The 24,598-nt window shown below is 39.6% G+C and overlaps 4 protein-coding genes across 9 annotated transcripts in view; all 4 read left to right on the top strand.

The window, feature by feature from the left end:
• kcnab1b (potassium voltage-gated channel subfamily A regulatory beta subunit 1b) overlaps window positions 1-5,172 on the top strand; it is a 45,851-nt gene extending 40,679 nt beyond the window's left edge. For all 5 annotated transcript variants that reach the window (XM_065953993.1, XM_065953996.1, XM_065953994.1 and 2 more), the window contains 6 exons: window positions 2,336-2,421; window positions 2,959-3,079; window positions 3,165-3,259; window positions 3,404-3,524; window positions 3,676-3,764; window positions 3,860-5,172. In XM_065953993.1, coding sequence (XP_065810065.1) covers window positions 2,336-2,421; window positions 2,959-3,079; window positions 3,165-3,259; window positions 3,404-3,524; window positions 3,676-3,764; window positions 3,860-3,949 — 602 coding nt within the window. In that variant the 3' untranslated portion in view covers window positions 3,950-5,172. The remainder of the gene's footprint in view (window positions 1-2,335; window positions 2,422-2,958; window positions 3,080-3,164; window positions 3,260-3,403; window positions 3,525-3,675; window positions 3,765-3,859) is intronic.
• Window positions 5,173-5,579: 407 nt separating this feature from the next.
• Window positions 5,580-16,640, top strand: pask (PAS domain containing serine/threonine kinase). 2 transcript variants are annotated; one of them, XM_065953991.1, is made up of 21 exons: window positions 5,580-5,941; window positions 6,055-6,261; window positions 6,542-6,771; window positions 6,883-7,053; window positions 7,218-7,352; window positions 7,580-7,714; window positions 7,918-8,179; window positions 8,959-9,140; window positions 9,232-9,361; window positions 10,227-10,395; window positions 11,947-12,134; window positions 12,382-12,511; window positions 13,014-13,594; window positions 13,687-13,820; window positions 13,919-14,086; window positions 14,286-14,411; window positions 14,505-14,639; window positions 14,720-14,919; window positions 15,174-15,307; window positions 15,420-15,569; window positions 15,947-16,640. In XM_065953991.1, exons 2-21 carry the CDS (start codon window positions 6,057-6,059, stop codon window positions 16,042-16,044), a joined length of 3,663 nt encoding a protein of 1,220 aa, XP_065810063.1. In that variant the 5' UTR covers window positions 5,580-5,941; window positions 6,055-6,056; the 3' UTR covers window positions 16,045-16,640. The 2 variants fall into 2 exon arrangements, with proteins under 2 accessions (XP_065810063.1, XP_020489736.2); XM_020634080.3 differs by having other exon boundaries at window positions 15,887-16,640.
• A 1,007-nt stretch (window positions 16,641-17,647) lies between these two features.
• On the top strand, window positions 17,648-20,322 carry mterf4 (mitochondrial transcription termination factor 4). Its single transcript, XM_020634090.3, has 4 exons — window positions 17,648-17,771; window positions 18,124-18,571; window positions 18,660-18,844; window positions 19,833-20,322. The coding sequence occupies exons 1-4, from the start codon at window positions 17,745-17,747 to the stop codon at window positions 20,226-20,228; spliced, it is 1,056 nt and encodes a 351-aa protein (XP_020489746.2). The 5' UTR covers window positions 17,648-17,744; the 3' UTR covers window positions 20,229-20,322.
• A 156-nt stretch (window positions 20,323-20,478) lies between these two features.
• LOC109984078 (probable G-protein coupled receptor 148) lies at window positions 20,479-23,472 on the top strand. The gene is made up of 2 exons (XM_020634092.3): window positions 20,479-20,796; window positions 21,420-23,472. Exon 2 carries the CDS (start codon window positions 21,488-21,490, stop codon window positions 22,454-22,456), a length of 969 nt encoding a protein of 322 aa, XP_020489748.1. The 5' UTR covers window positions 20,479-20,796; window positions 21,420-21,487; the 3' UTR covers window positions 22,457-23,472.
• Window positions 23,473-24,598: the final 1,126 nt, after the last annotated feature.

Raw genomic sequence — 24,598 nt, 5'->3', positions numbered from 1 at the left:
CAAAATCACAGAAAAGGCTTCATCCAAAAATGAAAACCTGTGTGATCACCACACTGTCTGTATGCATAAGAAAGATATGTGCCTTCCTGTAGATTTACTCTCACAAAGACACCTAATATACTGAAGTGTTAAGATTGGTCCAATCCTGATTCAGTGGCATGTTGTTGCTGCTTTGGGAGCGTTCAAGGACAGGCTGATAATGGTAAGCCAGCAGTCTGCAATTTTACAGCAGTCAGCTTATGCAAATAACATGAACAAGATCTAGCGCACATTTCATGAATCCATCTTCTATCTAATCTGATACTTTCTATTGAATATATTATTCCATATTTATTGAATCTAAATACAAATTCAAGTTTTAAAGGGGCATGCTGATGTTTAAGGTTCAGTAACTTTTCTGAGTCTGACAAGAAAGCAAGAAGAATTTACATTTTACCTTTTTGGGCTGATTTTCGTTCTATCCAACGAGCTCAGTTGGAAATAAGACCACTGAGCCAGTTACTATGAAATGTTATTAGTGTGATTTAGAGATGCCAGTAGGCGGATTTTGCTGATATTAGATTAGTTTTCTTACTCGTCGGCTTATCAATCACAGATAGGCAAACCTTAAAGCTAACCCTGGTTTATCCTCAATTTTGCTCTAAATGACTATTACCGTAGTTAGAAAATGACATAATGTATGGAAGAAGACAACTGAGAACACATAAGAATCCAGTGGCTATGTTCACTTCTTGGAAACATTCTCCGGGCCAATTTCCCCGTTTCCACCCTTTGTTGTGCCCTTAAAGTTACGCTAACTATAGCGTTAGCCTCACATGCTCACTGTGCATAGATGAGAGTGGTTGAATATTTTCACCTCTCCATTGTCCACCAGTCTCATATATTGGTCGGCACAAAAATACGGTAAATGTTTGCCCTACATGCACACATCACCGTGTGCATGTGCCCACAACTACACCCACATCGTCCTCCTTGAAAAGCTGCAGTGGGTTTATGTGAGTGGGGTGTTGTTGGTGTGTGCTGCATACCTCACCTGAGCACCCAACCAGTGTGGCTCAGTCTGTTGTGTTGTGTGCATTGATGATTCACTGTGGACTCATGGAGAGAAACTTTATGTTAAGACTGGCCTGTAGGTGAGCCTGGACGTTGCTATGAATCAAGGTGTCATAGTCCCCTCTTGGCTTTCAGTTGGATTATTCATATATTCACAAACTAATTTGAACTGTGTGTGCCTCCGAGGATCCTGCTTGGTTCACAGTTTTTCCTTCTGTCCAAAAACCTCTCTCCCTGCCTCCCTCTTTCCCTTTTGGAGCAGATGTACTGTTATTCCTCTACCCTCGCACCTGCCTCACCCACACGCACACTTGCTCTCTGTCTCTCGCTGAGCTACAATTTGGTCCACAGAGAAAACCCGATGAAGACAGAGTTGTTCTTTTTTAATCACAATCTGCTGTGCTCTCAGTTCTGCACCCTCATCCGCTACATATTTTTGCCTGAAGAATTTGTGGCTTTGCAACTTAGCAGATGTTTCATTAATGCTTTTTAAGTGCAGTTACAAACTGAAGAAATCGCATGAAACACTTTATCATGTTGTTGTTTTCCGCAGTAATTAGAGAGTTTGTGCACTGCAAACAACAGAAACCCATTCTAAGTTATAGCTATATTACCTCCACCTTTGCCATTCTAAAATGTCCTATGAGGAAGTACATCACTTTTTTTTTTATTAACTCACATAAATAAAATAAATTACATTTGCTTATGTACTGTTCCACCCATTGATTCTTTCCTTGCTGCATCCATAGGTACAAATACCCAAACCACTAAAGGCCACTGTGCTGGCTGACTTCTACCCCCACAGTTATGTCTTGCTATGATTTGTTCTGCTGCACAAGCAAGCAACACTCTGCTAAGGTTGACTGATTCTTTTAATTTAACCCCTGAAGCGTTTGGCTGCATAAAGTCGTCTGATCCGAGCAAAGAAAATCTGCTTACACAAGAGTTTAAAAGCACAAGCCTTTTTTTTTTTTTAAATACACAGGCTGCATCTATTTAAAGCACCGTCTTTGGGCCAGTTTTACAAAAGGCCTTACTAATGTAATACGATCTTACTCACATGTTTTAGTCCATAGTAAGACTTAAAAGAGGATTCTTTTAAGAGTATTTTTTTAAGTATATAATGTACATAATGAACAAGTTAAAATGTTTCATATCTGCCTAAATAAAGGCAAAGTTTTAAAAGTGTTTTTTTCCCTGCTTGTTATATAAAAGATGCAATTGTGGCGCCATCCGCTGTTTAATAATGTACTTATTTACTCGCTACAATTTTGTTTTACAGAGATAGTAAGAGCAATGACACATGTCATTAACCAGGGTATGTCCATGTACTGGGGGACATCCAGATGGTCCGCAATGGAGATAATGGTGAGTGATAAAAAAAAAACAAGTCTTTGTGTAACTTGTAACATTAGATTTAAAAAAATATACACCTATAGCGTTGGGTGAATTATTGATATTTTCCCTTTTTTATCCATCTGAGTTTTTGTAATCAAAAAAAAAATGCATTTGAAACTAAACATTATGTATTAATTACTACTGCAGAGTAAAAACAGCCATATCTCTTCAGAATTGATTTCAGAAAATTAGAAAGAATCAGGGTAAAAGTTCCAGTTACTTTGACAGATGTTGTAATGATACTGATAACAGTGTGGGGTCATCTAATTATCTACATGTGCTCTCCTTTGCAAAGCTCTAAGGGCTGTAAAAAAAACCCATTTATCGTTAATACTATTGGTAAAGGAGACATGCAATAAAATTTGAATGAGCGAATATGTTGAAACTTGCTTTGCCACAGCCAGAAAAGTTCAAATGTAGTCCTCAAATGTAGAGGTCAATGTTTGACAAAGTTTCCTAATGTCATGAAATATTTCCCCTGTTTTCTTTCTTCTTCATTTTATTTAGGAAGCATACTCTGTAGCCAGACAGTTTAATCTAATCCCACCAGTGTGTGAGCAGGCAGAGTATCATTTCTTCCAGAGGGACAAAGTGGAAACCCAGCTGCCAGAGCTCTATCATAAGATAGGTAAGTTTATGGTGAACTTATAGATTTAGGGTTGTGATAGATTTGTATCCGTTTGCTACAGTAAGTAGTCAATGTTCATTCTCAGGTGTGGGTGTGGTCTCTTGGTCCCCCTTGGCGTGTGGAATTATCACTGGAAAGTATGAAAACGGTGTCCCAGACTCCTCCAGAGCCTCAATGAAGGTACAGATTAAAAGTCTATGTTCCAAACCTTTCCTGTTATCAAGAGAGTACATGCTAAACAATAAAACATAAGGTGCCTCATATTTTTTCTGCCTGATTTAGATGAATTATACCTATGCTCGTTATTGTTTCTTCTTCTTCTAGCCATACCAGTGGTTGAGAGAGAAAATAATGAGTGAAGATGGGAGAAAACAACAAGCCAAGCTAAAGGAACTGGCTCATATTGCAGAGAAGCTTGGATGTACTTTACCACAACTAGCCATAGGTATAAGGGACAACATGCAGAGTCTCAACTGTCCTTTCCTCTCAATGCAAAAAACATTACAAATTCTATATTTTGTGTTTCTTTAAACATTGTCAGAGACCTAGTAGTCATAAAAACAACTTTAAAATGTCCTCCTTTCACCAATTTTTAGCCTGGTGCCTGAGAAATGAGGGCGTGAGCTCAGTGCTGCTTGGATCCTCCAATCCAACACAGCTTACAGAGAACCTGGGAGCCATTCAGGTAGAAGAAGAGCACACTAAAATGAAAGATGTATATCTCAGTATTTGGTCTAATCAAACAGCATAATGAGTGTTCTCATTCTTTGTTTCGTGCAGGTAATTCCAAAGATGACAGCTGGCATCGCCACTGAAATGGATCATATACTAGGAAACCGTCCCCACAGTAAAAAGGACTATCATCATTAAAATGGACTGATGTTTTAGTGAACTATGCTCAAACAGCTTCTCAAAGCTCACTCCTCACAGCCATGGCACCATAAGTGCGTGCCCAACTCTGCTTGTGTGCGCGTATGACTGTATGTGTGACTGTGTAAAGTGCTCCGCTTGGCTCCTCGTCTGTATGAAGATCAACCAGTACTCATTATTGTAGAATGAGCTACTTGACAAAACATGCATGCTACAGCTATAGCACCCGGCCACTGGACTGAACAACAGTTAAAAGATCGAGATGATTTTAATGGAGCGAAATCTCTTTTGCTCTGACAAATAAAAAGAACCAAAAGGATAGAGTAAGGGGAAAAGTTTTACTGTAAGCTCAAACTGGTTGAAACCTGCATGAGCAAGAAGATCATGTTCTCTTAGATAAGGGTGTCCTTGTATCAAGAAAATAGAACTGAAGAGGCATTTATGTCCAGGTATTACATAGGCTCCACGCAGAAAATACACAGAAAAAAGTGATGTATCAAAATGTACCCAATGTCCCAGGAATCAATCTTATTAGTTGTTTGTGGTGTAGAAAAAAATCCATGACATGTGCAATTGGACATGGCCTTGGCAGATTGGGTGATTTGCTAACATTTCCCATTTCCCATTGCAGCTGGAGCTGAGCTGTCAATGTGATGAATCCTTTCAGTGTTGGATGAACTGAAATTCTGTTCACAATGCTGTTGCTAATACCAAGAGAGCTAAGTTAAACTAGAATTTGTTCAAAACATCTGTACTGACTGTTACATATTTTCCTTTCCCTCCTGTTGTATTTTTTTTTCTTTTTCACTTATGCAAAAGTACAGCACATGTACTTCCCAATTAGCCTATAAGCCTTTAACCATTTTTTTATTTAGACTATGCCAGCCTGTCTGTCCGTTTCAATAATGTCTGATTTATTTCATTTTGGTCTGTGTTGTGGCTAAAAGTTTTGTCTAGTTAAAGTTGTGGAGATTATCCTTCTGGGGGAGCTTGTGGATTTGCAAATGAAGCCATGTAGCTAATAAAGACTGAGACTCAGTATGAGATAAATCACTCCATATGGACCCCTGCGGTCAATGCACCTGGAACTCAGTTAGTTCTGTTCTAGATTACAGTCTTGCATTGTGAGACTGTCTTTCTTGCATTCTGTCTGTTAAAAATGTATTTTAGTGTTGTTCCTTAGATTTGTATATGCAAATAAAGAGCGTATAATTCTCATGTGATATGTTTTAAAGTTCCATTTTTGTTTTCATTAAAATGATATTGTAATTTGTTTGCCCCTTACAAAATGAATAAAATAAACAGAGATGAGTTATTGGCAGCATGATTTCCATATTAAACAGCAGTAAACACCGTAAACACTCTGCTAATTTGCTGTTTGGTTTATCTGTGGCTTGCGTTTTTACAATAAAACAGTGGATCCATTATTGATATCATTTTTGTTTAGGAATAGTAGTAGCACTTGATACGGTTTAATTATAAATAAATTATTTTAGCATATTTTTAATCTAGCAGCGTTTGTAGTCTGGTTTCCATGGAAACAAAGGACACGTTTCCGGTGAACTATCCAATGAGCTGTTCGTGTTTGAAGACATTGTAGTCGATTGGCTACAGGAGGCTTCCTCGAAACTACTCGGTTTGGCTGGCGCTCGAAACCCGCCAGATACAAAAACTGAGGCTGTTGAAAGTGAAGTAATAGCCGTACAATTATATTTCCCCCTCAACTAAACAGGTGTGCCAACGCTGTGCTCACATTACGGTAACGTAAAAGTGAAATGAAGCCGTTCTAAATGTATCGGCTACCATGTTATTTTAGCTCCAAATAGGGCAGCGCAGCGTTTGTTTGTAGCAGCAGTAACGTTAGCAGATGGCTCGTTAGCCACATAGCGAAGGGGAGGTAACGTTACCTTGCCAACTATAGTCAACTAAAACTGACGTGCCCATTCACAGCTAAGAAAAACAATCCACAAGAAACCCTCTCTACGACTTGAGGTGAGTGTCTGTTTGCCTTACCTTTGAAATCAGACGCTTCAACCTTCAACACACGACCTTTTGTCGTACACAATTGTTATAATGCTGCAATCCATTGTCTTGTCAACCAACAGCAATGTCGCTGTCGACTGAGGCCAACTTTAGGGCGAGACACAGCAACAGAGGAAAAGGGGACACTATTTGTGTGGTGCCCGACCTCTTCTCTGATCTCCTGGAAGATGACTTTGACCTGAACAAGTCCTACCCATGTACTCAGAGACCGTTTAACAAGAAGACCCTCCTTGTGTTGAAACGTCGCTTGCGTCCAGGTTTATTGAGAGGTAAGTATTTAGGATTGTAATTATGTAAATAGCTTGAGTGATGACTAACATAAACCCACAACAGTTTAATAATTCATCATCCTTTGGCATTGTGTCAAGCATAAATAACCACAATTTCCATTAGCGCCAGGACTGATTTCTTGGTTCAAAAGAGATTACTTTTTAAATATCACCTTGGAATAATAAAAAAAATATATATATCATAATAATAAGGATGAGAGTGAGAGAAAGTGATTTTGTGATTGACATAACTGTAATAGGGTTTTTTTTTTGCTTTCAGGTGAATGTGTGGATGATTGCACATCTGTGGCAGAGAGAAACCGCCAAATCTTGAGCTTAGATCCTTGTTCCCGGGTTTCCGTTGCCCCCCTGCCACATCCGTCTACTGTGTCAGAGAAAGAGGAGAGCTTAATCAGTCAATTAACCTCCGGAGGGTTTAACCTGTCTGGGTCCCCGTCTGCACTTAACCCAAACAAAGCCATTCTCACCGTTGACCATAAGACCACACAGGTACTTTGTATGCACCGACAGTGAGTGCTGAGGCAGCTGAGCAGAATGTTGCCAACAGTACTATGACGAAAGTATGCCCTTAAAATGTGTTGTTGTTTTGCCATTTTTCAGATTTTGTCAGTAAATGAACAGGCCTGCAAACTGTTTGAGTGCACTACCAATGACCTCATTGGAAAAAAGCTGTCCTGTTTCTTGAAGAAAACCAATCAGGTCCTTGAAGATGCATTGGAAGAAGATTTTTTGCTAGTGGATGGAACTGTTGTAGCTGTGTCCGGAAAAGTGGTACAATATTTGCTGACATGAAAACTAAGCATTGAACTCCAAACTTTTCCTCAAAACGTGGTTGTATCAAACCACCATTCAGTCAGACATCTCCTATTTCTTTTAAATATGTGTCTATGTTTGATAGTGAGTTTTGTTTATTTAATCTGCTGCTTTCCCTGTAGGTGGATGCTTTGACGTCAGCTGGAGAGGTGCCAGTATCACTGTGTACTCTCAGACAGTCACAACATGAAGAGCAATCGATTGTCATGATGGAAATTGTGGAAAGAATATCAGCATTCCTGTCATTTTCACAAGAAGTTAGTACACTACTTTTAGTTCCTAGCCATACAAATATAAGTATTCTTTTCTTTCTCTAAGTATTGAGAAGTATTTCTTTCTCTTATTTTGTTTTCATCAGTTTTTTTGGTTTTCTCAAACATATTGTGATTCTTACCTCTTCTTTTTATTTATGCTTGGGGGCACATTTGTCATATTTTCTAACCCATCAAATGATCTTGTTTAACACATTTAATGTCATTTCTAGGGCAGCATCCTTACCTGTGACTTGGCATTTGCGCAACTCCATGGATATCAGCATCCCGACAAGTTAAAAGGGATGTTTGTTAAGGAGCTAATCCCTTCTTTACAAATCCCCCTCCACAGTAACGCATTTCCCAAGGTAGGCACACTTTATAACTTAAACTACCCCGCTCAGCAATGAAAAGAATGCCTTTCATAAACATTGCTTTCAAGTTTCTCTTTACCATTGTGCTTCTTTGGCAGTTCAGGAACACAGAAATAAAATGCACCCCACAATGTACGAGCTCTGATGTTTTCTGTAAGTCTGTCAGCTTTGACTTTCCTTGTACTTCCTTGTTTCAGATGCTAAGAGTTCAGAAAGTGTTTGGTAAAAGCAGAGGGGGTGCATCTGTCCCGCTGTGCGTCAAACTTCAGGGGGCCGTGGTATGTAGGAAACCCCGACACCTAAATAATGGGACTGGTTGCACCTGTCCAACAGAGAGTCCTGAAAGCTCAAATGTGGAAGAAAAGCAGGATTGCTCACCCCTCACCTCCACTGTGTGCCAGTCAGGGGGCTTAAACCCTGAACACTGTGAGAAAGCTCATGAAAAAGAGCCATCTGCTGGTAAGGATGTTTTTTGTTTTGTTAATATGTGTCCTTAATGCGAGGTCAGAGAGGGATTAAAAACACCCTGTATATTTCCGGAGAAACTGCTGCATAATCCACTATGTTTATTATTCTGCACCAACTACCTTCAAAAATACTGAAGTGTAAACTCTTCAGCCTTTGTCATAAAAACATATACAGAAACTGGGCAAGATAATGTACACCTGATGGAAAAGGAGTAAAAGTAACTCTGATTAGAAGGAGCAGGGAGTCAAGATAAATGTTAAAAACAGGAAAATAAAAGAGAGTATTGTCGCTGTCCTTTGAAAACCTCGTTGCCCAAAATGTGGTTATTCTTTTAATACACTTAATATATTCTGTGTTCCTAAATGATTTGAGAAGCTTTTAATAGACATTAAAAAAACATTGGGCTGTTTTATTAAATGTTTACACTTTAGGGATACATGATTATTACAGGCTAGCCATAGAGGAGTTAGACATTTTTAGTATTTAGTATTTATTTGCACAGTAAGGGGAAAAAAAACATTAGAAATAACAAAATATACAATATTCATTGCAGGAAGAGGCAGAAAACTCAAAGAGCTTATTTTAAGCCTCCACCTAAATAATGCTAAAATATCAACAAATTAAAAAACAACAACAAAACTTAATTAAGATGCAGAAAAACATATTGAAATTCAGACAGCCGAAACACTAATATAACATTTAGTGATCGTCTGATGATAGCAATAAATAGATTTGTAACTTACTGTGCATCTTTACCTCCAATCTTATAGAAGTCAAAGTGCACAGCCTTGTACTCTCCCCCAGTCGTGCTCTGGAGTACTCTGGAACGATTTGGGTGTTTGCTCCTCTGAGTGGCCTCCTCCTGCTCCACCCTGATGGTTCGATCTGCAGCATCCACGACCACCTGGCTCTCAGTCTGTTTGGCTACAGCAAGGACGAGCTGCTGAGAAAGGTTAGCCATCATGACTCGACTTTACAAGACTGTCTCTGGACTGACCACCGTGCCAACTCTCACTTCTGCCAATGCTGTTTGTCATCAACAGAGCGTCGCTTTTCTGATGCCTGGTTTCTACAGATGGATGTCAGACTCCGACCAAAAGGGCATCTCCTTTTCTGGTTCTCCAACAGAGGCTTGTAAAGAGGCAGCCTCATCTAAAGTTTCAGGGAAATCTGGTGAGAATTTGAAGTAATTTTGCAAATTTTAGAAAATGGCTGCTTTTGCAAAAACCCACATGCTGTGATTTGTGCTAAACTGGTTCAAACTGGTCAAAGGGGAGTTGTTGAGCGAGGCAAAGATGGCGTGAAGGGAGGTAAAAGACACAGGGCAACACCTGTGCTCTAAAAGTAACAGGAAGTCTCTGAATCATTAACTACACAGCAAATTACTTTCTGGCTGCTTTCAATGTTATTTCCAATTTACCAACATCACAAAAGTACACGATATAAAACTTAGCAATGCTAGAAGCAATGTCACTGGCGCCTCCATGGCAACATAATGCATCCCCTTTTCAGTGCCCTAAATATGTTAACTGTATTTCCTAAATGTGTGCATGATTATCCCCCAAATAAAAGCAATACAAGAATACCAGGGATGATAAAATATGTTAAATTATCCTCAAATCGTTCTTTGAAAACCCCTTGTCTTATCTTTTGTGAGTTGTGGTACAAAACACACACACAGGTTTATGTGATATTAAAAAGGATTGTATAGAGGGTGCCGATAGACTAGCGGTTATGTTGCGTGTCCCATGTACAGAGTGCTGTGGTCCTCGTCGCAGTGGATGTGGGTTCAGATCCGACCTCGGCCCTTTGCTGCATGTCATCCCCCACTGTCTCCTCCCAACGTTTCCTGTCTCTCTTCAGCTTTCCTATCCAGTAAAGGGAAAACGACCCCAAAAATAACTTGTGTGTGTTGTATCATATCAGTTGTATCCTATCCTACCTGCTGCTATTTTGACTCTTACTCTTATTTGTTTTCGTTTACTTTTCATTTACACTGCGTGTGATACAATGGTTTCTTTCTTTCTCACAACCTTAGACCCTTCCTCACTGGTGGCCGGTGATATGGCCATGGTGAATCACGCCGCACTGGGAAGAACCCCCACAGGGAGAGGAAAGATCTTCACTGGAACCAGCACCAGACTGGACAAACAGGGTGCTCTGTCTACCCTCTCTCCTCCCGCTGTCACCTCCACACGTGTGGTAATGTATGTCGAAGTACCTTCTTTTTTCTTTTTTTTTTCTCATGATCATAAGCCACCTGAATATTTGTACTTGGTGTTTTCATACCGTCAAATAATTAGTGTCCTGAACATGACCGTGTTAGAACTGCACAGACAATGCTCTGCCAGCAGATGTTTATAGTAGACCACAATATGTGCTTTGTGTTTATTAAAAATACTGGATAGGAAAAAAAAGCTGTTATAGCAACATCCAGGCACCTAAAATCAGTTTCATGAATATTTGATATGCCTGGCGGTAAATGTTAAAACACAGCTCCTCTATGGCCAAGCTTAATATTCTCTCTGTGTATTTACCTACTCATCAGACACTTTTTCTGTGCTGGGTTTGTAAAACTTTGAATCTGGATCAGAGTTGTTTGGACTGGGATCATGTGATTGAAAGATTGTATGTAATTTTGTCACAACTTTACTTTATTAGATGAAGTGATCTAAAATGTTATACTGGAAGAATAAGAATTTATATTTGGGATTTAAAAATATAAAAGCTCCTCTCTTGTGCCATCTGTTGGTCAAATTATATCACGGCATGTTTGGTCAACAAAGATACTTTTATTTACAGTTTATTGTGACTTATACCATTTTTTAAAAGTTGGTGATGGAGTTACAGCTGAGGCACAAAAAGCCTAAATGAGAGAGTGGGTTTGTGTTTGAGCTCCCATCTGAGAAAGTGTAATATGAGTTATCATGTTTCTATTGAAGTGTTATACATCTTCCATTTTTTATCAAGATACATTTATACTCCAATGTGACTGTTCTGACTAAACGAGGAGTTTTAATAGTCGTTGGTTTGTAAAGCAGCTTAACATGGAAGTTGTACAGCTTCTACATGGAGAACATTCATTACCCTAAGTGCCCGGGGGTGTGTGGAAACTGTCCGCCTTTAAAAACAACTCCTATATCTTCATTAGGGCTTGTTCACAGTTATGCTTGCTTCAGTGGTATATTTAATGATTTCTAATTCTTTGTGCATAAAAATGGTCATTAGGTAGGACATTCACAGTAGATAATGGTTTGCTTTTTGAATGTATCCTCATTTATCTGGATGGAAAAAGGAAACCTTAGGGGACTAATTCACATAATCAACCTACGCTGTATCTCAGGGCAGAGAACAAAAATGATTTTTCTGAGAGTCAGGAATAAGTGTGCTCTGATGATCTCTAATAAGACACGTGCTGAAGCCTGGATCATTCATTCTGTGTGTACACAGACTCTGATTACAGAGACATTAGTCAGTCTGTCGTTAATTCTGTATTATATATGGTACTTCGAATTGCCAATATTTTGGTGGGGTTTAGTACTTGGTGTACTTTAAAATCTGTGAGCTCTACTGCGCAATAATACACATAAAAATATCTCTGACTCACACCATATTTCTTATAAACTGGGAAGCATACATCTACATTTTCATATATTCTGTACAGTATGATTCAATATGATCACGACATTCTTCTTTAATCCTGATTAGCATCATGGTTTTACACTTGTCAGATTGAAATCCAGATATTCTTTCCTCAGGGCCAATGACACTGCAGAACTGCTGGAGCAGGCTGCACAGGTGGCTCCCTGCAGCAGCCAGCCGGACGGTGCAGATAACACTCAGGCTCTCCTAAAGACATTCACCTGGGTGGATCCTCCAGAAGACAACACCTTCTGTCTGCTGTCCAGCAAACTACCACTCCATAACCAAGAACAGAAACTCAGGGGTAAAGTTTATAAAAAAATAATCAACCTGCCAACCAGATTATCCCAGGAATGATGCAGTTTAACTGATGTAGTTTTTGTGTTGTGTTCATAATCATTTATTTGTATATCTGTCACAAATAACTAAGAAACTGTAGAACTGCAGTAAATACTGGAATGCAACACTGGTTGTGACAATGACCACAGCATGCATGAGCTTTGTGAAACGACTAGGTGGTTCTCTGTGTTTTCAAATGTTCTCCTCTTTAGGCACTCCCTGTCAGAATGGACAGGTTGTCGGCAGGGGGTGTGGCTTATCTGCTGATGTGGGCAAAGAACAACACTCATGTGCGTCTGTCCTCCAAGACTCCAGCTTTGAGGTCATCTCACTGGAAAGCAGGTAATGATAGCAGCTGTGATCCCTCTTTTAAAGAATATTTTATCACCTCAATATACAGCATGCTGGAACTAAATATGAATGTTGTCATCCTTGTATGTAATTTTCGAGACAGCTCACTGGCTATAATTCGTGTGTCATTCACATTACTAGCAGTGCTCTACCTATTATATAATTACAGGAATAACATCTATTCATCCCTTCAAATTGGCAATTAATTGTGCAATTAAGTTTTAATTAAAAACTATTTAATAAGTCTTTCTAGAAGATTTTTGACAGACAAATAACCACTGTGATTGGAAGGACTATAAGCTTTGTTGATAAGATGCAGCCCTTTTATATGCAAGGCTTAGATGTGATAGAAAACGACTTCAGAAATGTTTACATTTTCCAGCCTGTTTTCAATAAAATGCTACCATCTGAATGTGTTTGTTCTGAAAAGATTTTCCATTCTGGTACTGTTGGTTGTTCTTTGTCGTCAATTAATTCTACCTACATTTCCCAGGTCTTCCTCTGGTTTCTGTGAAAAGTTTGCCGGCCATGGTGGTTTTGTCCCAGGCCAGATGGAGGACTCTCCCTCAGCACACATAGTGGACTCAGCCAGCTGTTTCTTGGACCTTAACAGTAATGGTGATCTGGTGACCCAGGCTCTGGCTGACCTCGACCTGAGTGGAAATATAGAGCTTCCGGGCGGCAATGACGAAAACCAACACTCAATGACATCCTGCGACACAGCTGATCTCCTGCGTACTCCCTCCCCATGTTTGATAGAATCTGACCAGGAAGTGGGACCTGTTGAGAACGGTAACGCTGGTGTCGAGGCCACAAACGGCTCAAGTGAAGAGCCAGAAGAAAAAGAACAGGGTGAACAGGATCAGTGGTCTGCTCTCTCTACAATTCATAAAGACAAGAGTCAAGGGTTCAACATGCAGATGAACGATGGAAATCAGTCCATGACAGACATTCCTGCCACGTCTACTCCAAAGAAACAGAAGCAGAATGGGCACAACCGGACCTCAGAGGGTACTGAGATACTGGAGGGGAGATACCAAGGAAGCGCATACCACAGAGACGGCACAAGAATAGGTTGGTATAACCTTTTTCCTAAAAAATAAAAGGATAGATTTTGTCATGCAAAGTAAAAAGAATTTACCCAGTGCTCCCTTTTGTGTCTCCAGATGTGCAGTGTGATGTGTGCAGGACTGACCTCCCTGATGGGGGCTCTGTGTTCTGTGTGTGGATGAGCAGGCAGGGGGCACTGTCCCAATCCAAGAATTCCACACACAACCTGCTAGAAGCAAGTCTTGGAGAGGTCAGTGCTAGAAAAGGTCTTACTGCCAGGTGATACTGCCAATCAATGATAAATATATAATCATGTTCCTATTTGATTTATTTTTTTGTCCTTTAAAGAGGATTGGTGAGGCCAGTTATGGGGATGCCCTGCGCTCCACTCTGGACCTGGACCAGTCCCGGGCCTGTGACGGGCAGTTTGAAGAAGAGTACCAGCCTCTTCAAGCTGTGGGGAAAGGAGCCTTTGGTTTTGTCTGGAAGGCTTTAAGACGCAGTGATGGACAAGAAGTGAGAGAGAAAAACTTTAGCGCAGAAAAAAGTTTGCCATGCACTTGTATCTAATATGTAGCAATTTCTAAGTAGAAATAATTTAAATCAATTTAATGAATACAAAACAAAGTGAACATTAGATTTTTGTGAAAACCTGACTGTTGTAGTGATGTGTGTTTTATTGTGATGTGTGTTTTATTGTTTTGTGAATTTGCAGGTGGTGGTGAAGTTCATCAACAAGGCCAGGGTAGTGAGCGACTGCTGGGTGGATGACCCCATGCTGGGACGTGTCAGCCAGGAGATTGCCTTACTGACACGAGTACAGCACCACAACATAGTCAAGGTATCACATCAGAACCTTTAGGGGCACGTACATCTTAATTCATCATGCTGAATTCTTATACACATTCTTTATTGTTTGTGTGCATGTGACTAGGTGCTGGAGGTGTTCGAGAACGGGAGTTACTTCCAGATGGTGATGGAGAAACATGGAGAAGGTTTGGACCTATTCGAATTCATAGACCTGCAGCCGAGGCTGGACGAGCCTCTTGCCAGCTACATCTTCAGACAGGTATGAGCTTAGAAAAGAAAACAATAAAACAGTAGTGTTTGTTTATTCTTTGCTAAATCCCAGCTCCTGTCTCTTCTCAGCTGGTGGCCGCTGTCTTCTACCTGAGGGCTAAGAACATCCTCCACAGGGACATAAAAGATGAGAACATCATCATCGACAAGTGTTTCCACATCCGCCTAATAGACTTTGGCTCTGCTGCCATGTTGGCTCCCGGGAAGCTCTTTTACAATTTCTGTGGCACACTGGAGTACTGCTCCCCAGAGGTGCTTCAGGGAAATCCGTACGTACATAACCCCTCGAAATGAAAAGATGCATTCATTCCTTTTGGTCAAGCAACAAGACAACTTATTATTTCTTTATTACAAATGCTTTTAAGTTGATGTGCAGTTAAACAATGTATGTCTTTAAATGGTTTGATCATTGAAAAGATAGAAAATCCCTTTAACCAACTTAATTTACTGATAAATAAAATGCTGAAAATGACCGTATTGTTACATTGATTGCATTTTATTTTCTTGATTTGTTTTTCTGTAGGTATGAGGGTCCAGAGCTGGAGATGTGGTCTCTTGGTGTTCTGCTCTACACTCTGCTGTTCAGCGAGAACCCTTTCTGTGGTGTGGAGGAGATCCTGGAAGCCAAACTAAAGCCCCCATTCCCCCTCTCTACAGGTACGCTGCTGCAGTTTCCTATATTTGTCACACACAAAAAAATCTACCATTACACTCTCCAGAAACATGTTTTTACAACTCAGAGCTGAAAAGCCTCTTTTATCCATCACAGACCTGCACGGTGTGTTATGTGGGCTGCTGCACCCTGATGCTGCTCAGAGAATGACTCTGGACCAGCTGCTGCTGCAGACCTGGATCAGCCAGCCCATTTCCTTGGCAGAGTACAGCTGGACAGAGGTGGTCCCTTCCACTCAGAGCTACTGTAAGTACAGTTAGACAGTATTGTTAGACATAAACTGTCAAGCCTTTGTCTTTAACTTCAGATATGATGAGGTTTCACTTGTGATAAATACCTCTTTCTGTGAACATTTCCTTTATTAATGCCTTTGATGTAGAAAGAACTTGGCCTGATTTGTTTAAGAGATTTCATGTACATCTTACTAATTAGTGGATGTTTTATAAACATGCACTTTTCTTTGTTTATATCCCTTAAAAAATCATTTTAATCTGAACTGTTAACTCTGCATATGAAGTAGACAACAGAGTAGAAATCAAAACAAGATCCTCTTATTCTGACAGGCCTGCCACAGCAACAGGAGTCAAAACCCCAAATGTATGTCACTCAAAACTTCTTCTCAGATCAACATGATGAGACTCTTCCTGATGATGATGATGAAGATGACATGGCAATGTTGGCCCTGGAAACAGAGCTTCAGAAGTACCTCTGTGAGGACTAAAGGCTTTATTAAAATGAAGTGGAGCCCAATGTCCGTCCAAGATGAAGCCTCGGGGAGTGCGACAGGATATGAAGTGTAAAGGGAAGCTTGTCTTAGAAAGGCCTGAATTTCATCCTACTCCTTGTAAACCAAACTCTTTGAGAGACGGATGGACGTTTACCTTTATGAAGACTTAACAGTTTGTTAGTAGGTGAGCGCTGCTGGTCAAAATTAGCCTGTTGATATGTAGGATTGGTACATAGAAAAGCAACAGAATCATCATGACCTGCAGTAATTCCTTTTAATTCATTTATATTTAATTTATTCTTTGGATTGGGGGAAAACTTGAGGTTTTAAAACTACAGTAATTGTTTATTTGTAACCAGCTTTGTCAATAAAACCTACAACTGACCCGAACCTGAAGTTGCTCCCCTCGATGGAACAACACAGAGAAATCAGTTTGAATGAAGTTAGAGGGATTTGTTTTACTGATGCAACTTTTGTTTAGTGAATGTGTTTCATGTGAAATAATTTTAATCTTGAAATTTTTTAATTTAAATTGTAAGTATATTTACAATATTTTATCTATTTTATACGTTAATAAATATTTTACGTCAGTGTCTTTTTATATTCTTTAAGGAGTAATAAGGAGGAATATTCTGTTTAATAGAAATATATGAAGTTTTCTTTTTTCAAACTGTCATGTTAATGTTGTAAGATAACTTCATACTTCCTCTCAGTAAACAGAAAATCCTTCAATTAGGGTGCAGTTTGTTTCTTTTTCCTTTGTTACATTGTTTCTTAATGATGGTGTTTCAAATATTTAAATCACCAACTGATTGTAAATACAGCTGATTTAAAAAAAAACTCTAGAATCTAAAATGTTAATCTTTTGTTATTAATCTTTAAAAAATTGGTGATTTTAAATTCTGTTAAGTAAACTTGAATTATAAAACATACTAATACTTTTACAAAATGAATTGGTGTTGAAAAGACATTAAAGAGGGGGCTGATTTATAGGTGTAGAATATGCATTGTCTTTAGTTTACATATCGATTTAAAATGTGAATTTGTCTAAATTTTACAATTCACTGATTTCAGAAACTGTTGGTTTTGGCTAATCACAAAAAATAACCCACAGATCAACCCATTGGTCAGCTTTTATAGAGCAAGCATGCTTATTTTGGGACCTTTTTTTGTACTTTATTGATCAGAAAATGTTCAGTCTGACATGCCAATTTACAAAAGGAACTAAGTATATATTTAATCAATTCCATTGACAGACTTATTTAAAATGTTCTGAATAAATTGATGGTAAATAAATATTTGTTGGTAACTAATACAAAAAAAGTATTCTTAATCAATTAGAAACAGTGAGTTGATCTAAAAACGTTGGCCTTTTGAATATGAAATTATTAATAATAAAATAAAAAGGTTGACATTAGAGAACAGTTTTTATTCATTACATGCAAAATAGGTAAAAACTTTTTTAGCTAGTAATTCCGTGTGTTGATTTTGGGGCCCAATATTAAAACTTTTTTTTTTAAATCTTAATTTTTTCAAAAAAACGTCACTAACTATAAATTTCCATCTGAAGAGAAATCCTTCAAAATGTCTGGTTTTCAAACTTCCCTTTGAGCCGTCTACATGCAAGCGGAACCTGTGTCCTCTTCTCACTGTTTTTACGTTCAGAGTCGGAAACATTTGTACGTCGGACAAGCATGGGTACCCGAGTAGCTGCATGTCAGGTAAATCAGAATTCTAAAAAAAAGTGACGACATCGACGCGTTTTTCTTAATATAATTAATTCCATTTAAAACGTTAAATCTGATAAGGCACGTATTTTAAAATAAACGTGTCAGGAACGACTAACAGCACCGACAGTCTCACTGTAACCTTCATGTTTGTTTTCAGCTAATGATACCGTGGCTGCTTTATACTTGCAGTCTAAGCTTTAGAGGCATATATTTTTGCATCATTTCCTCTCTCTCGTTGTTCTATGACGGCGACTTGTCTGATTGATAACCATAATTCAACAACAAGAATTACACAGAGACCAAACTTCTGTTGTAGTTTTCTAACCATGGTTTCTATCCGCAGGTTTTGTTGCGGTGTCTGAGACGAGCCCCCTCATCTGTACTCAGTCCTCCTCAGTTTGGATCATGCCATCTCCATCTGCCTCTGTGCATCCGCTGCAGACTGTTGTGTTCCTCCAGCAGCAGTCAGAGCACTCCCCAGTCAACACAAAGCAACCGCAGTGAACTGACACCTTTATCCAGGCAGACAGTCCCAGAGCTGTCCCTTCAGTCTTTGCTTGATATGGGTTTCACAGACCTTCAGGCAGAGCAGATCAGTGATTCTGTGTCCAAACTCAGAGGAACAAGTGCTGCCAGACATGCTCTGTCAACTCTCACAGCTCTGTTTGTTTTGGGCCTCAATCCTTCCAGTGTGCTTAAACTGCTGGAGAAATGTCCTGACCTCTACACTTTCAAGGAGTCCATGCTTCAGCAGCGTGTAGGCAACCTGCGAAAACTAGGTTTAGGTGAAGGTGAGAAGTACTTCATTAATGCTCTGAGTCCAAATAACAATGGAATTGACTGGTTTCTAATTGTTACTTCCTTATACCCCCCCTTTAGGCAGTCTTCAGAGAGTGGTGGCCTATTGCCCTGATATCCTCACTGTGCCGGTGAAGACCATAAAACATGTGGTGGTGTTCCTCAGAGAGAAGTGCCTGTTTACCGTCCAGCAGGTCACTGACATCCTCAGAGAAAGTCCGGCTTTAGTTCTGGAAAACAGGAGTCAGCTGGAGTACAAGTTCCAGGTCAGTATGTTAGCTAAAGAATGAGATTTATTATTGGGCTCACCAATGAGACATACAGAGACTTGCTCACTATTGATCAATAATTAATGATCACCCTGATTTTTTTTTTCTAAGGTTTGACAGACGATTTAATAGGATGACTAAACAGTAAATCAAATTCATTAATCATTAGTTAAAGGCCTATTTAAATGAAATATTTTGTTTACAGTGTGTGGCGACAGTTCCCATAGTGACGTTCTAATCTCAGTGTTACTGCACATTTATTGACTTCCTCAAAACTTGATCAAACATTGTAACCAAGACTGTCTAGTTGTAAGACCACGCACATTCAGAAGGATTGCTATTATTCACATATGCATCTTTTTTTTTTTTTAACTCAAGCCAGACTCTTAACGCATACATTGTTTCTTGTTTTTGGAAAATGTATTATGTTTTTTCAAATAGTTCAAGACTTGCTTTGGCAGTTACTTATTCATTCTTTCCTGAAAAAGTTTGCTTTTTATTCTGGAGCAGTATTACAACCATCACAAGATGTGGTCGATTTTTTTTTTCACCATCTTTTGAGCAGCTGAGTCCATTTCCTTACATCACAGGACAGTGGTTTTCATCAACAGCACACTCAAATACATTGTTTTTTGTCTCTTTACAGTAGAAGGTTTTTTCCCCTTAGTGTAAATACTTACTCTGAACCAGTTTAGAAGCATGTGATAGAAACATTGCTCAAGTACTCCCTCTGGTGGCTGTCATTGAACTATGCATGCTAAATGCCAGGCTTTTCGCTACTTTAACCTAGAGGTTGTCCTTTTGATAACTAATATAATATGTAATAAAAACCTCTCCTAAGTTGCCTGTGACTCTCTCTCTCTCTCTTTAGAGATAGTTCATGGTATTTCTATAACAGGTAGAGTTTAAAGTCGATAGTTTTGTCACATTTCACATGATGATTTTCATGGTTTCTCACCGCATATTTCCATTCGTCTCTCCTCAGTACGTCTACTTTCGAATGGGCGTCAAACAGGCGGAGATGGTGAAGTCCAAGTTGTTCCGTTTCCCTCTGGATGAAGTGCGCTGTCGACACTGTTTTCTGGAGCGCAGGGGCCTGTACGAGACCCCAGACAAGAAAGGACAGACGTTGATCATCAACCCAAAACTGGAAAGCGTCCTTAACGTTGACGAAGACACCTTCCTCTCTGACGTTGCCATGGCATCAACGGAGGAGTATGAGGTATTTAAGAGACTGATGGCGAGAGAATGTCTTGAAGAGGAGCGGCAGGTTGACGCTGAAAGTGATGACGACAAAGAGGAGGAGGAGGAGGAGGAGGATGATGATGAAGATGAGGAGGTTGAGGGAAAAAGTGCATACAGGAAAAGAAGAAAAAGATGACATTTGGTGGAGGGACAGAGGGACCCTAAGATACTTATTAAGAACATTATATATTAGAGTGTAACACATGAATGAATAAAATATTTCAATTCAACGGCTTGTTGACCAAATTTATAATTTGTTGCTTTTACATTTTTTACAAATGACACACGGAAACATTGCTCTAAGTCTAAACTTTTTGTTCTCATGTACATTTTTTCTCCACAGCAAAATAGTTTTTGGACTTCTAGTCAGTGAATTGAGGCTTGATAGTCAAAGTAAAGAAATGTATCTACATGGTTTTGAAATGAGCTCTACTAATCCTTCATTCAAGACATCCTGGGTGGAAATCATTGAAAGTGCAATAGTGTGCATGACGCTAGGAGGATAAAAGCTCCACCCCGTTACTATGTGACTGTGAAGTGGCTGTCTCCTTCCCTTTTTTTTTTTTATCTGTCTCGAGTCAACAAAAAGGGCATCACGATAAGGCCGGCACGTTGACGAGATGTGCAAAACAGCCATTGATTTATAAAAGCGTAAAGCCTAATGGATGTGAAACACAGAGAGCTTACTCTGTTCTGGACACCAGGTAAGAAAACTAACCTTTAATCAATCAATAAATAGTCAATAAGAGCATTAGCACTATCAGAAGCAAGTGATTTTCTGTATCTATCACAAGTGTTTAACTAATTCTAAGCTATAGTTGCATAGTTATGTTTAATTTACCTCACAAAATGCTCAACTAAATGTGTTGGCAAATCTATAGATTTTAAAACTTAAATAAACATTCAACCTGCAGCGAAGGGCAGTTGTAATGTGCGTGAGGTTATATTTGATAAAAATATTGTATAATGTTTCTCACATTGAGTTAACTATTAACAACAAAACTTCATTCCATTCATTTGCATTTTGTATTTGTTTGCACAATAAAACCTCAAGGGGCAGAGTGCATGTTTGAACACATGCAAACTGCACTTTTTAATATTAAATAACTTACTTATTACAAGTTGAGTATATAATGTCATCGTGAACACAAAGTTATCATTTAGTCACTGCTGTCTTACTTAATGAAGAGACTAGTGTTTGCCTGTGTTATTAAATCAATGTGTTTCAGCTATTGTGTATATATTCTACTGTGAATTATTGTGCTTGCAATTTGGACTGGGGTTCACCCTAATTGTTGACAATAATATATGTTGTTTTCACCCACAGGACGCTTCTAGAGGACGTATTCCACACACCTCAGTCTGAGCATCCCTCTCAAAGCTTGAAAAGGTAAAATGACGTCATCAGTCCTCATCTCAAACCGCACACAGGAGTTCGTGGAGTGTCTGCGCAGGTGGCACCTTGAGTTATTTTTCATCCCCACAACAGTCGTCACTCTGGCCACCTTGCTGGCCAACCCTGTTCTCCTGGCGTGCATCTTTCTGTCCCGTGCCCTGCGTCAGGAGACACGCTACCTGCTGGTGGCCAACACTCTCACGGCCGACATGCTCTTCCTCGTGCTTAACCTTTCCACAGTGATTTGTAACGCTGTGAGGGCCCAGATTCCGTGGCTGCTCTGTGAGGTCATCACAGCATTCACCGTCACCGCCTACTGCTGCGCCATCCTTACCGTCACGTTCATGGTGGTCGACACCTTTGCTGCGGTTCGCTGGCCTCTCCATTACCATGACATTCTCCCACCTGCACGCACCCACCGCATTCTGGTGGGGTTGTGGGTGGTAGCAGCCATTTATCCTTTCACCCTGGTGATACTGATGGTGGATGAAAGAGGAAATCCACATGGCGATGTGTCTGTGTGTCTGGCCGTCATCTCCCTTGGCTTCATTCTGATCAAGGACACAATGTGGATCCACATCTACTTCTTTGTAGCTGCTTTTCTCTGCACCGTACTCATTTTGTACTGCTACATCCGACTCTACATGGTCACAAGGACTCAGGGAATCTGGCATAGTCGATTCTCCAGGGCCCGGGTCACGCTCCTTGCTCATGGACTTCTTCTTCTGCTGTACTTTGCCCCTGGCTTTGTTTTCACCATGGAGCTCCTCCTCGTCCACAGGGAAGATATAAGTCAAGATGTTCGTGTTTGGGTCAACACAGTCAATATGTGTGTGTTCATGCTGCTGCCCAGAGCGTTTGCTCCGTACCTATATGGGCTGAGGTACAGGGAGATCTCTGACACTCTGATGCAACTGCTGCAGCAGCACAGGAGACTCAGCCAGGTCACAGTTTCATCAAGACACTAGTGAATTCTCCATTATCCCTATTTATTAAATTTTTCCAACTGAAGATGGATGGAAGATAGCCCATAAGATCATGTTTCAGAACACAACACTAGGCTGATTCTGATTATTTTGTAGAAGCCAAGGGGGGCGTGACAATCACTCTTCCAATTTCAGCCCTGTAAGGTTTAGAATTTAAATATGTTTAAGGTTGCACGCTTTTAATACTGGAAGAGAATAAGGTTGTTTATTTTAAGGAAGTTAAACATTTTATCTAGTTTTGACTCTCCTCAGTCTGCTAATGATAATTAAACTGGGTTTAAACTTTGATAAAATAAGCATGTCTTTACTTGAGAACAGACATAACTGAAAAGTGGGCTTAATGGTTTCTTGTAAATTATAATTCATGATGACAAACGACAAAACATTAGCTCTGTAAGGATGCATCAGTAGCTTCAAAACAATATTTTTTTAAGTCCTTTGTTTTTCATATCCACATTTGTAATGGATTACTAAAGGGCTATGTTGAGGTTTGTTAAAAAGTCTGATACGGGATTTTAAAAAGAGCTATGAGCTGCATATCAAAAAAGTCCGGTCTGCACAAGGCAAGCTTGCAATTCAAGTAGTGAATCTGTTTTGTGTAATGTGTAATCATAGAACACTCATTTCTCATCAGCTCACTTAACTCCCTAAATTCCCAAAAACAACACTGAGTACAAACCTCTGTTTCCTCACCCATATGATGTTTGCTTCATCTCCTCTACTACTTTTTCGTTCTTGTTTGAGATAATGTGTATCATGTCTACAGTGAAAAGTAGATTTGTAATTCAACGCAATCGGCAACTGGAGTGTCTGCTCTTGTGTGTTTTCAAAAGAACTCCATTATCGTAGTTGGTGCTGAGCATGATTCATAGATTAGTGTGTGATGTATTCATGGGTCAATCCAAAGGAGATCATTTTGGGCTCTTTTACTACTTTTCTGTTATGTCTCTGTGTTGAGGCCTCTTTAGAAAATGTTTCCTTGTAAATAAATTGCACAACCCAAACATGTGTTATATCTTTGTGTTCTATAAAGGCCATGCAGAACCTGACATTCAGTTTGATGGCCATGAAGCACTTAACTCTATTTGCCCTCAAAGCGGTGTTTGTCTGAAACTGGAGTTCCGAGAAGATCATTAACCAGCAGCTGAGTGAATTTTGGAGAGAAAGGACTAGAAAGGTGTGGTGGATGGTGATGAGTCAGACATCCTGTAACCGGTACAACAACCCATCGGCAGAGGGACCCATTCGTCTCTCTGCTGGGCTGTATCACAGCTCCTCCCTCCCGCAAATGCAGGTGAATATTTACCTGGTGTTAAGCCACAGCTTTCCTTTCCTTCCTCTGCTTGGTCTTGCCACACCAAGCAGACGGCAAGACAAGAAACAAATACACAACTTACACAAAGAGCCTACACCTGGTGGCAGCAGTTCTATTTCAGTAGACAGATTACATACACAAGAAAATCCCTTTCCTTATTTTCTACAATTTCCCTTGTAATGTCCAAGATATATAACAGCTTTAACACTACACCATGTCAAAATCAATTCTCTGTTGACTGATTGCCTTCTTTTCATGGAAATGTTTCATGGGTTTCATGCTCTTTTTCTTTTTTACTGGTTTTAACTCATTTATAATTGTGAATTTAATGGATGCTTGAGGGCATAGACTCTTCTTATGCAATAATCTCACTTGACCTTCGGTCTACTTAAAAAAAAAAAAAAAAATGTCATGTTGTCATCACTGATTAATGTCCCTCCAAGTGTATTAACTTGGATATGGATAATATAGGTGTTACTAATGGTGAGAAACTTCCTCCACTGTACAGATTACTGATCCTACTGCTCTGCTTCTATTCCTATGTTGACACGTTTAAAAAAAAAAAATATGAATGTGTGCAGATAGTACGAAACACGTGAACCAAAACAAAACTGGTTCATTGATCACATCATGGACCCTTTCAGAGAACTCAACTGGGAGCTCTCAGAAATGTTTTGCAACAGTTCAGGCAGTTGTGACATCCTTTGTGCCATCGAAACGCCTCCTTCCTACTCACCTGGAGAGAAAAACATAGCCTGCTGCGTTTTATCCTGTTTTCACGTGACCATAGGATCACATTACAGCTTTTT

The sequence above is a fragment of the Labrus bergylta genome, chromosome 4 (genome assembly GCF_963930695.1).
Source record: "Labrus bergylta chromosome 4, fLabBer1.1, whole genome shotgun sequence".
Classification (NCBI taxonomy): Eukaryota; Metazoa; Chordata; class Actinopteri; order Labriformes; family Labridae; genus Labrus; species Labrus bergylta.
The sequence above is the reverse complement of the archived record's forward strand: the minus strand, read 5'-3'. Positions and strand labels throughout refer to the sequence as shown.